The sequence below is a fragment of the Myotis brandtii genome, unplaced genomic scaffold (genome assembly GCF_000412655.1).
Source record: "Myotis brandtii unplaced genomic scaffold, ASM41265v1 scaffold120, whole genome shotgun sequence".
NCBI lineage: Eukaryota > Metazoa > Chordata > Mammalia > Chiroptera > Vespertilionidae > Myotis > Myotis brandtii.
The window spans coordinates 1124984-1136424 of record NW_005354174.1 but is presented as its reverse complement, the minus strand read 5'-3'; the positions used below and the strand labels follow the sequence as shown (position 1 = coordinate 1136424).

The 11441-nt window shown below is 35.8% G+C and overlaps 1 protein-coding gene across 7 annotated transcripts in view; it reads left to right on the top strand.

The window, feature by feature from the left end:
* Positions 1–11441, top strand: part of USP32 (ubiquitin specific peptidase 32) — a 123231-nt gene that overhangs the window by 98745 nt on the left and 13045 nt on the right. For all 7 annotated transcript variants that reach the window (XM_014531590.1, XM_005858550.2, XM_014531570.1 and 4 more), the window contains 8 exons: positions 893–1066; positions 1667–1841; positions 2258–2409; positions 3409–3520; positions 4777–4988; positions 7357–7541; positions 9228–9314; positions 10422–10542. In XM_014531590.1, coding sequence (XP_014387076.1) covers positions 893–1066; positions 1667–1841; positions 2258–2409; positions 3409–3520; positions 4777–4988; positions 7357–7541; positions 9228–9314; positions 10422–10542 — 1218 coding nt within the window. The remainder of the gene's footprint in view (positions 1–892; positions 1067–1666; positions 1842–2257; positions 2410–3408; positions 3521–4776; positions 4989–7356; positions 7542–9227; positions 9315–10421; positions 10543–11441) is intronic.

The window sequence follows — 11441 nt, the reverse complement described above, 5'->3', positions numbered from 1 at the left end:
TATATATATGTATTAAACCTTTCTTTGTTAATCTATCACTATTAGCAATATTCTAACTGCAAGATAGACCTCTGAGTCTAATTAATGATACTCAATACATCTTTAATATTATTGTGATAATAAGTTCTATTTGTAGAATTTTTTAAAGTGGCAGAAAGAAAGAATATAATTAATGGGTAAAATTTTATATTAATGTCATTTGTAGTGAATTTTAGTGAAGTTAGGATTGTTTTCATCTCTATTTTAAAACAAGGTAAAATCTTTTTAGGTTAAAAATTAATAATTACAATAGCTAAAAATTTGACTACCACTTACCAGGCACTGTTCACATTTTATGTGTAGTAACTCATTTAATTTTCTATATGGCCCTATAATACAAAAGCGATATTATTATCCCCATTTTATGGCTGAGAAACTAAGGCTCACAGCAGCTAAATATCCTGCCCAAGGTTGCAAGCTAGTTTGTAAGTCCTCACAGTTAAACATGAGTCTGTTCTGCCTCTAATAATAACAGTTAGGATGCAATAAGACCAGAAAAGTTATCTGTAAAAGAAAACTTACAAATAGTAACTCTTAATGTGAGCAAATGCTATTTTAATATTTCTGCCTTATCTGTTTTAAATAACATCTGAGTATCTAAAGAACTGTTTGCTGAACTGGGATATAAAACTGGGATATAATATTGGCCAAAATACATTTTTTGCTTTTGGTCATTTGAGATTAAGATTAGAAAGCTTTCATGATTATCCAAAATATATTTGCTGAAATAGAGACAGATTAAATACCATACTATTTACCTTCTTATAATGCCTCTGGTTGAATTATGAGGCATGTTCATTCCAAATATTATGGGGTAGAAAATAATTTGTTTACTTCCAACTCTTATATCTAGTGGACCATAGCAAAATATGCTCCCAGGTTTAATGGGTTCCAGCAACAAGACTCCCAAGAACTTCTGGCTTTTCTCTTGGATGGTCTTCATGAAGATCTCAACCGAGTCCATGAGAAGCCATATGTGGAACTGAAGGACAGCAATGGCCGGCCAGACTGGGAAGTGGCTGCAGAGGTTTGTCAGTTTTGAGTTTCTAATGTAAGCAATAAATTAAATGTTCTGGCCACAAATATATGTTGCACAACTTAAATTCTGTGATCAGAATTTTACTATGAAAGTAAAGGAATTTTTATTTATCTTCTTTGTTTTTGTGCAGTAATGCCAAAACAAAGCAGCCTTAAATGAAAACAGAAAAATGTTGCCTTTTCACATTGTACACTTTAGGGAGAGGATGTTTATTCAGTAACTTCAAGAATCTCCATAATTGCTAAGTAATGTGTGCAGTGACCAATAGGCACATTTTATTTCCTTTTTAATGGACAAAGAACTCTAATAATCGTCATTGTCACCATGATAAGAACAAAGAAAATAATAGGATTTTCCATCTGAATTTAATATTTTATAGTTTAAACAGAGAGAATCACATTTTTAATTTTATATCTAAATTATGTTTGTAGGGAGAAAGTTTTTATATTTTTAATGACTGTGAAGGATTATGTTCTTGACATTTAAATCTCATTTAACTACTAGTAGTTTCTTTGAATTTGTGTAGAAATACTATTCTTTTGAATTTTAAAAAAAAATTTTTTTTTCTCTAATCTTTTTTCTTGATAGGCCTGGGACAACCATCTGAGAAGGAATAGATCAATTGTTGTAGATTTGTTTCATGGGCAGTTAAGGTCCCAAGTCAAATGCAAGACATGTGGTCATATAAGTGTCCGATTTGACCCATTCAATTTTTTGTCTTTGCCGCTACCAATGGACAGTTATATGCACTTAGAAATAACAGGTAGGTTACAAAGTTCTGAAAAAATATTTACCTTATTCAAACAGCGTGAATTTGTAAGTATGGTCATTTGTTTATGCATTCTCATAAAAATTGATAGCCTGTTATAATATAGCAATCTAATTTCAGACATGATTTAAGGTTTGAAAGACTTGGAACATGTGTTCATTTTTGTGCCTATTGACTCCTCTTTTAGTTTTAGATATGCCAGAAACTCTCTTTAAAATCTTGCAAAGCCACTCACACTTCCATATCAGATGAGCATTCAAAAAAATAAAACTATTTTAATATAATCCCTAAGTATCATCTGTTACAGTGTTTGCATATAAAATTAAAATTCTAGATTGAAATGTTTGTCATTTCCAAGTCATAGACACACACACACATTTTATTGATAATAGATCTTTTCTCATTACTAGTTATTAAGTTGGATGGTACTACCCCTGTACGTTATGGACTAAGACTGAATATGGATGAAAAGTACACAGGTTTAAAAAAACAGCTGAGTGATCTCTGTGGACTTAAATCAGAACAAATCCTTCTTGCAGAAGTACATGGTTCCAACATAAAGGTAATATTAACTATTCTTGTAGGAAACCCTTGATTCTAACCTTCAAAGAGCAGTTTTCTCCATTAATTATGATGTTAAGTGACTGAGCGAGATATTAAAACGCAACAGCTGAACAAAAAAATTTGTCAAGTCTTTCATACCATTCTCTGGAACATTTGAGATCTTGCTCCCCAACATATTTTGTCAGTTTGGCTTAAATAAGCTTATAAAAATTTCCCCCTCCCCCCAAAAAATTTCCATCCCAGAAATTTAAAAGGGTTGTCTGCCAGAATAAAGGAGTAATAATCATGGTGGTATTTTTAAAAGAAGGGAATTATGTAAGCCAAGGCTGCCTATATAGAGTGACCTAGCTGTGTTACGACAGTATAGATGTCCTCCAGTGACTGCTGCTGCTGTGCTTGGCAGCTCTTCTGTATTACCAATGTCACTAGAATTATCCTAGGTTAAAGTATTTTATGTATTTATGAATGTGTGTTTTTAGTATTTATTTATGAATATATATACTTGGCCTTTAACACACTAGGAATTTAGAGAGTAAAGATAAATTGACACAAACCACTTCCTCCTGAATACCAGCTGGAGAAACAAGCAATTTAATAAATATATTGCCAATTCTAAATTGAGTTCCTACCATTAGTATTACTTATATTTATCTGTGGGGTTTCTGAACAAACTCCCCCACCTTATTGACATTTTGTTCATGTGTAATGCAAAGGTGAGATCTCTCTGAGGGTGTTGGCTTTAGATGCCTGAAGTGAAGGACAAAACTTAAAAACCAGTTATACACAACACACTTTCTTTCTGTGGAAAGGGATAGATAATGATTTTGTCAATGAGGTTAACTTATCAAGCTTTCACCTTTTAGTTAGTTGAGACATATTGTTCATTCATCTTGTTTATTTAGTGATAAAATCATCTAAGACATTCGCTTCAAATATATCACAGAGTTCATTTTCCATCGTATCTGAAACATCTCTTACCTTGTCTCTTTTTCTATAGAATTTCCCTCAGGACAACCAAAAAGTACGACTCTCAGTGAGTGGATATTTGTGCGCATTTGAAATTCCCATCCCTGGATCTCCAGTTTCAGCTTCTAGTCCGATACTGACAGGTATGGTAGAACTGGAGTTTCTTTTCATGATTTCAGCTTTAAATTCTGGGCTAAGAGTTAGCATCCTTTTTATATTTGTTTGGGCTGAGGATATTAGAGCAAAAGAATTTTGGAGGCTGAAGGAAACCTTTGTGATAATTTGGCTCAAATTCTTCATTTTATAGATGAGGAACCTAAAATTTAGAGAACCTAAGTAACTAAGTTAAGTAGATGAGTTATGAGTTAATTTACCACTGGAATTCAGATCTCTTTTTGCTCTTTTATCTAATACTAACATGGCAATAGCTGGTGTGAGAAGAGTATACTATCAGAAAACATGATAATTAATATGACTAAAAAGGAATTTGTTTATCAAATATTTGCATATAATTTAATATGGTCATCTAATGAGTCTTTTGGCCATTGATACGGTTTGTTTATTCTTTTTTATACTGTTGATAATTAGGTCCATTCCCCAATTATAAAGCACTTCTCTGGCATTAAATAGATAAGACTGATGGGTAAATGATTTAATAATGCTTTTTTGTTTAGATCTTCACTGGCCAATAGAACTCTCTGCAGTGATGGAAATTTTCTGTAATCTTGACCATTAGTCAATACATTATCCATTAGTCACATGGACTGTTGAGCCCTTGAAATGTGGCTAATGAGACTGAGGAAATGTATTTCATTTTAATTTAAAAAGCAACATCTGTCATCATTTATAACAAATGTACCAGTCTGGTGGCGGGATTATTAGTGGGGAGGCTATGCATGTGTAGAGGCAAGGAATATGTGGGAAATTTCTGTACCTTCTTTATTTTGCTATGAATCTAAAAACTGCTCTAAAAAATAAATTTTTAAAAAAATGAAATAATTAAAAGGAAAAGTCTCTATCTCTGGATAGAGACTGTCACACTTGACAGAACATTTTTAGAGGAATGGAGAAATGAATTTTTAGAGGAGAGGAAAAAGAAAACAAGTGCTAGAACTGTTTGGGTGCCACAACATGGTGCTAGCAAAGGTTTCTGCAAAAATTCGACTTACACTTTCCAGAAGTTAATCTTTCTTTGCCATTTAGTCTTAAGTGTGAGTTATAGAAGTAAAATCTGAAATTAAAATCTTCTGATCAATCTAGAATTATTATTTGAACTATAATTTCTCCTTGTCCTTTGTTAAAAGAGACTACTATCAGTAGTTTAGATCCTCACAATATTTGAGAAAAAAGATGGAAGTACCACAAGCTTATGGTGCTGTATTTATCTTTGAATTTGTAGATATCTCCTCTTCCCCATCCACAAATGGAATGTTAACCCTAACCACCAATGGGGACCTGCCCCGACCAATATTCATCCCCAATGGAATGCCAAACACTGTTGTGCCATGTGGAACTGAGAAGAGCTTCACAAATGGAATGGTGAATGGTCATATGCCATCTCTTCCTGACAATCCCTTTACAGGTTACATCATTGCAGTCCACCGAAAAATGGTTAGTTTGATGTTAGGCAAGTTACTGCTGGTCTTGCCAGTGTCATTTGTGAGACAGCCATTTTCTGTCTTTGCAACATTTTCATTTTGTGCACTTTCAATGTGTTATGTATGCTATTGTAAGGGATCATAGCCTGTCTATGAAATGACATTTCTCACTCATTTTTAAGCAGCAACAGGATGGTAGTACATACTATTTTCTTTTAACAGTGTGTGTCTCTTATATGTTCATGTAGGCAAGTACATCTTCTCTACCATATAAGTATGGATGTCTTTGGAGAAGGTTTTGTTTGTTTGCTTGGGGATGGAAGGGCACCAAAAATGTTCTTGGGCAAGATAAGTTGTTTCCTAGGACGACTATAACAAATTACCACAAACTTGGTGGCTTAAAACAACAAATTTATTCTTTCACAGTTCTGGAAGCCAGAAGTCCATAATCAAGGTCTCAACAGGGCTATGCTCCCTTCACAGGCTTTAGGGGATAATACTTCAATACCTCTTCCAACTTCCTTTAGAAGAAAGGAAGATTTCTTAATGGAAAGGAAGCAAGAGGGAGGCTTTTGGAGTGTTGGTTATATTCTGTTTGTTGACCTGACTCGTGGTTACACAGCTATTTGATTTTTGCTAATTCTTTGAAATGTACTCCCCCCTCCCCTTTGAATTAGTAACTCTTGACTAAAGTAAGTTTCTGACTATGTAGATGATGTTCTATGGACCATGTTTTAGACAGGATTGTGTGAGTGGACAGCCTATAGAATTACAGGATACATTTGTGACTTGAAATTGTCTTTAAACACAGTTCCTACTGGTCCCATTAGCTAAAATAATTGGGTGATTCATGCATTTCCCCACCTCTTTTTTTTTAATATATTTTTTTTATTGCTTTCAGAGAGGAAGGGAGAGGGAGAGAGAGAGAAACATCAATATCAATGATGAGAGTCAGTGATCAGCTGCCTCCTGCATGTCCCCTACCAGGGACCTAGCCCGCAACCCAGGCATGTGTCCTTAACCGGAATCGAACCTGGGACCCTTTAGTCCACAGGCCGACACTCTATCCACTGAGCCAAACCGCTAGGGCTTTTTTTTGTTTTGTTTTTACCAAGTATTATCAGATCATATATTAAGAACTCTGAGCCTCGAGGAGTTTTGAATTGGAGAGGGTGCAGGCTGGCTGAGGGACACCCCCCTCCCTCGTGCACGAATTTCATGCACTGGGCCTATAGTAGTAGTAATAATAATAATAATAATAATAATAATAATAATAATATCAACACATGAAATAGAGCCTTAAAATCATGTATTTAGCTAAGCTTAATTGAATAATTGCAAAATAAAATGCTTGAGAATCAGAAATAAAAGTCTTTTCACTTGGAAACTAGCTAACCCTTAGTGAGTTTATAAGTTGTTGACTTAGCTTCTCTAACTACTATATAAAGGCCAACCAAAAGAATTAAATGTCTAAGTGCTTAGCAGCTTTTTTAAATAATCCTGAACTCCCAACAATCTATTATACTAAGTTTTTGTTTTATTAAGCAACCATTTCCAAGCTAATTCTGTGCAGTATCTTTATTAAGGAATTTCAACTTAACATACTCAAAGCAAATATTTTTAAATTGTACCTTACTTTTAATTTGTCACATATTTTAAAAAATTAGCCCTAACTGGTTTGGCTCAGTGGATAGAGCGTCGGCCTGCGGACTGAAAGGTCCCAGGTTCGATTCCGGTCAAGGGCATGTACCTTGGTTGCGGGCACATCCCCAGTAGGGGGTGTGCAGGAGGCAGCTAATTGATGTTTCTCTCTCATCGATGTTTCTAACTCTCTATCCCTCTCTCTTCCTCTCTGTAAAAAAAATGAATAAAATATTAAAAATATATATATCATAGCCATTCAGCTACTTTTAGGAAGGTGGATAAATTGTTACAAAATTAAAATGACTGGTTTCATAAGTCTCCAAAGGTCTCCAGTTGTCAGCAGCTTATTTTCTGAGAATTTTATTTTGAGGGAGTATTGGTTTATTGCCATATTTTCTAGAGAAAGGGTTTTAATTGCTTAAAAGCCTTGAGCTACAAAATAATTACTAGTTTTTACATATGATTCAGTGTGTGTATGTGAAATGTTTATCAGAGAAAACTAGTTTGAAAATATTAAATGCTGAAAATCCAAGTTTGATAGATAGCCACTCTGAAATTGGCAGTACCTCAACCTTCCAGTGATTCCACTGTAAATTTGTCTTCATGTTAATAAAGAGTAGTAGTGACTAATTTGAAATTGATAGTAATGCATGTTATTGGTAGTTGTAGAAGAACAAAAGGGAGGAATGAAAGGCCTCTCTTCTCAGTTTTCTCTCTTCTCTTGTTTATACTTATAGATGAGGACGGAACTATATTTCCTGTCATCTCAGAAGAATCGCCCCAGCCTCTTTGGAATGCCACTGATTGTTCCATGTACTGTGCATACCCGGAAGAAAGACCTGTATGATTCAGTTTGGATTCAAGTATCTCGATTAGCCAGCCCACTCCCACCTCAGGAAGCTAGTAACCACGCTCAGGATTGGTGAGTTCAGGGGATCAGCTTAGACCTGTGGTTTCCAAACTCCAGAAGAATGTATAGGAATTCTGTGTGACTTATAGGACCCATTTTATGTAGGTTTAAACACTCTTTGAAGAACCATCCAGGGAGTATATAATTCATCCTTTGGTTTGATCTTTTCAGTAGGAGAGTATATACAGATTCCTTTCTTCACCTAGACATTCTAGTGTCTAATAATCCTTTTATTCACTAATCCCTCCTGCTGCTTTAAATGCTTCAGGTAATATTCTTGACTTCTTTTCTGCAAAAATGGAGTATGAATTCACCAGGGAATTTGTATCATCTCAACCCTCTGAAAATCAGAATGGGAGCAATAGTGTGTATATCTATACGTGAATTCTGAATAAGTCTCATGCCATAACAGTTGGATTGTTTCCATACCATGTAATTTTAATATGGAATAATTTCACAAGAAATTATTATATTTCATAAGAGTAATTAAAGAATAAACACCTTCTGTTTTCTTTCTATTCCTCCTACCACTGTTCTATTGGATTACTAAATGTATTTACTTCTAACAATCATTGGGATTGTGGTCCTTTATTTATTTCTCAGTTGAATTGTAGATCATTTTCTTGCTATAATTGTGCAAGTGAGAGTTCTGCCTCTTTGTGAACTGAGTAAAGAAAGTAAAGAAGTTCTATTAGCTAAACAGGTATTTGTTATGGTTTTGGGTCTTTTGATGATTAGATAAGGCTTAAGGTAACAGTGAGTCCTTATCATGGCTTCATTACCATCAGCAGCCATGTAGTAGCCACTACCAGTTGCCAACTGAGCCATAAAGTATACTGCTCTTATGTTATATTCCTTGCGTTGCTTCTTAGTAAGGATACATACATTTTTTTTAAAGTTGAGACCTCACAAGGCTACCTTATAGTTAAAAGATGTCACTCTAAAATTAATGTTATGTAGTTTATAGCTTTGAGTAGTTAAGACAAGGGAAAAGGGTTACCTAGCATGTACCACATCAGGGGTTCTGATGAAAGAAAGCTTCTAAATATATAGTCAACTTCTCTAAAAACCATTATGAGCCCTGGCCAATTTTCTCAGTGGTTAGAGCATTGATCCTCTGGTTGTAGGGTGGAGGGTTTGATTCCTGGTCAAGGACACTTACTTGGGTTGCCGTTTGAACCCTGGCTCTGGGTGGGGCGAATGTGGGAGGCAACCAATCAATGTGTCTCTCTCACATCGTTTTTTCTCTCTCCCTCCCTCCCCTCCACTCTTCCTTTCACTCTTTCTAAAAACAACAAACAAAAAACATGACCTTTCAGCCTTCTGTGGTATGTCAATATTCTTGCCACGGAAAGATCTAATTATTTTAGTCTAATGTGAATTAAGTCTTCTGATAGGATTAGGGCTGAAGGATAATTGGCGTTTGATTAGCTTATCCTTCCACATGGACTCTCTCAGAGACTTCTGGCAGTCTAGTATGTCTACACTTCTGTAAGCAGGGATACAGCATGGGAGCCCTGTGTGTGGGTGGTACAGGGCCCAGCTAATGGGTTAGGATAAGCAGCATGGAGCTGTAAATGTGAGCATGCTACTACGACAGATGCCCCTTCCGAGGATTATTTCATGGGAAGATGAAAAGGAGTTGAGAACTCAAATCAGAAATTTTTCTTACGCTCTTTGGTTTATGTTCTGTTTCAGTGATGACAGTATGGGCTATCAATATCCATTCACTCTACGAGTTGTGCAGAAAGATGGGAACTCCTGTGCTTGGTGCCCATGGTATAGGTAAAGTAACCTTCTGCAAAAGAAAAATTTTAGTAGAATTGTAGCTCCAGATATTATACCTTTTTAATAAGATTTCTCAGTTTTAGACTGAGAAGTTGAAATAAATTTGGGAATTGTTCAGTCATCTCTTCCTTGTGAAGTCTGATAAGTTTTACTATTGAGACATCTGGTTTTTTAAACTCTATAGTCGCATCAAATTCATAGTTTATGATCAACATTCATTATTCTATGCCTTCTGCTCCTTAATTAGAAATTAATATAGCAATTCTGAGCCCAGTAGAACATAGTCTACATACTAGACTTTGCTGGAAGTCTGTTTTAGTTTTTAGAAGAGTTATAAAGATTGACCAGTATTACTCCAGGTTGGAAAATGCTTGAATACTGAAGTCAGCCTTCAGAAAACTGTAATAGACTTATCAAACTGAGTTTAAAATAGACATTGGAACCATGGCTTTGTCATGGTCCCTCCCCCACTCCATACATTTTTATATACATTTATTTAATGTCCCACTTTACAAACAAGGAAATTGGGCATTGTTATACCAGATAAATTATCCTCAGAACATTAAATAACTGAATTTAGAATGCCTTTAGTGGTGTACTATCTCAAATATCCAATTCCCATAGTACTTCTTTGCTACAAAGTTCATATAGTTTATATGAATTAATAAATTGTTATCAAGTACTTTGAAAAGCCAAAGACTTGAAAAGTGATAAGCATGATTCCCTGAAATACTAATAATGATTAATATATATTAGTGCATTTATTAGTTTGAAGTAAGAAGCCCAGGACAGGGGGGCAGGAGGAAGGGGGGTAAGAGATCAACCGAAGGACTTGTATGCATGCATATAAGCATAACCAATGGACATAAGACACTGGGGGGTAGGGGAGGCCAGGGGATTGTCAAGGGCGGGGGGAAAAAAAGGACACATATGTAATACCCTTTGTAATACTTTAAGCAATAAAACAATTAAAAAAAAAGAAGCCCAGGACAAACTGTGAACCCAAGAAGGAATGTTAGAAAGGGAGAAGAATATTTCTGATAAAGAAAAATTTGATTCCTTCATAATTATTCCTTTCTTGGTATATCTTTTTTCTGCCTTTAGATTTTGCAGAGGCTGTAAAATAGATTGTGGGGAAGACAAAGCTTTCATTGGAAATGCCTATATTGCTGTAGATTGGGACCCCACGGCTCTTCACCTCCGCTATCAAACATCACAGGAAAGGGTAAGTACCCAGTGCCATCCCAAGGTGGTGGTTTTTATATGTAAAATTTGTCCTGGTTTAACTATATTATACCATTTCTGTTGTAGACAATTTAAGTACAGCCAGAAAAACATTCATTGGCATTCTCTGTGGCACTTAATATATTGACATGATTACAAGGATGTTTCTGTTTTCCCACTTCTAGAGATAATTGTATTGGGGCTTTATTAAAAAAATTTTTCTTTACTGGTTTCAGATTTTGGATGGGAAAGAGAAAGAGAGAGAGAGAGAGAGAGAGAGAGAGAGAGAGAGAGAGAGAGAGAGACATCAATTAGTTGCCTCCTGAATGCGCCCCAACTGGGGATCAAACCCACAAGCTGGGGCCCTAGCTGGTTTGGCTCACTGGATAGAGCATCGGCCTGGGGACTGAAGGGTCCCAGGTTCGATTCCGGTCAAGGGTATATACCTTGGTTGCAGGCACATCCCCAGTAGGGGGTGTGCAGGAGGCAGCTGATCGATGTTTCTCTCTCATCTTTCTCTCTCATCAATGTTTCTAACTCTCTATCCCTCTCCCTTCCTCTCTGTAAAAAAATCAATAAAATATATTTTTTTAAAAAAACAAAAAAACCCCCACAAGCTGGGTATATGCCCTGACTGGGAATTGAGCCCACCACCTTTTGGTGTATGAAACGATGCTCCAACCAACTGAGCCACACCAGCCAGGACTATATTAGACCTTTAAAGTTAAAAAATACTAATAAGTAAATCTTGTAACAAGATTTTAGGTGTAATTAAGAAGTTATATTCTCTAGCCATGACATACCAATCAGTAAATATCTCACTGCCTGATTATTAATTACTAGAGGCCCGGTGCACAAAAATTTGTGTACTCGGTGGGGGGCGGGGGGGGGGGGCCCTCA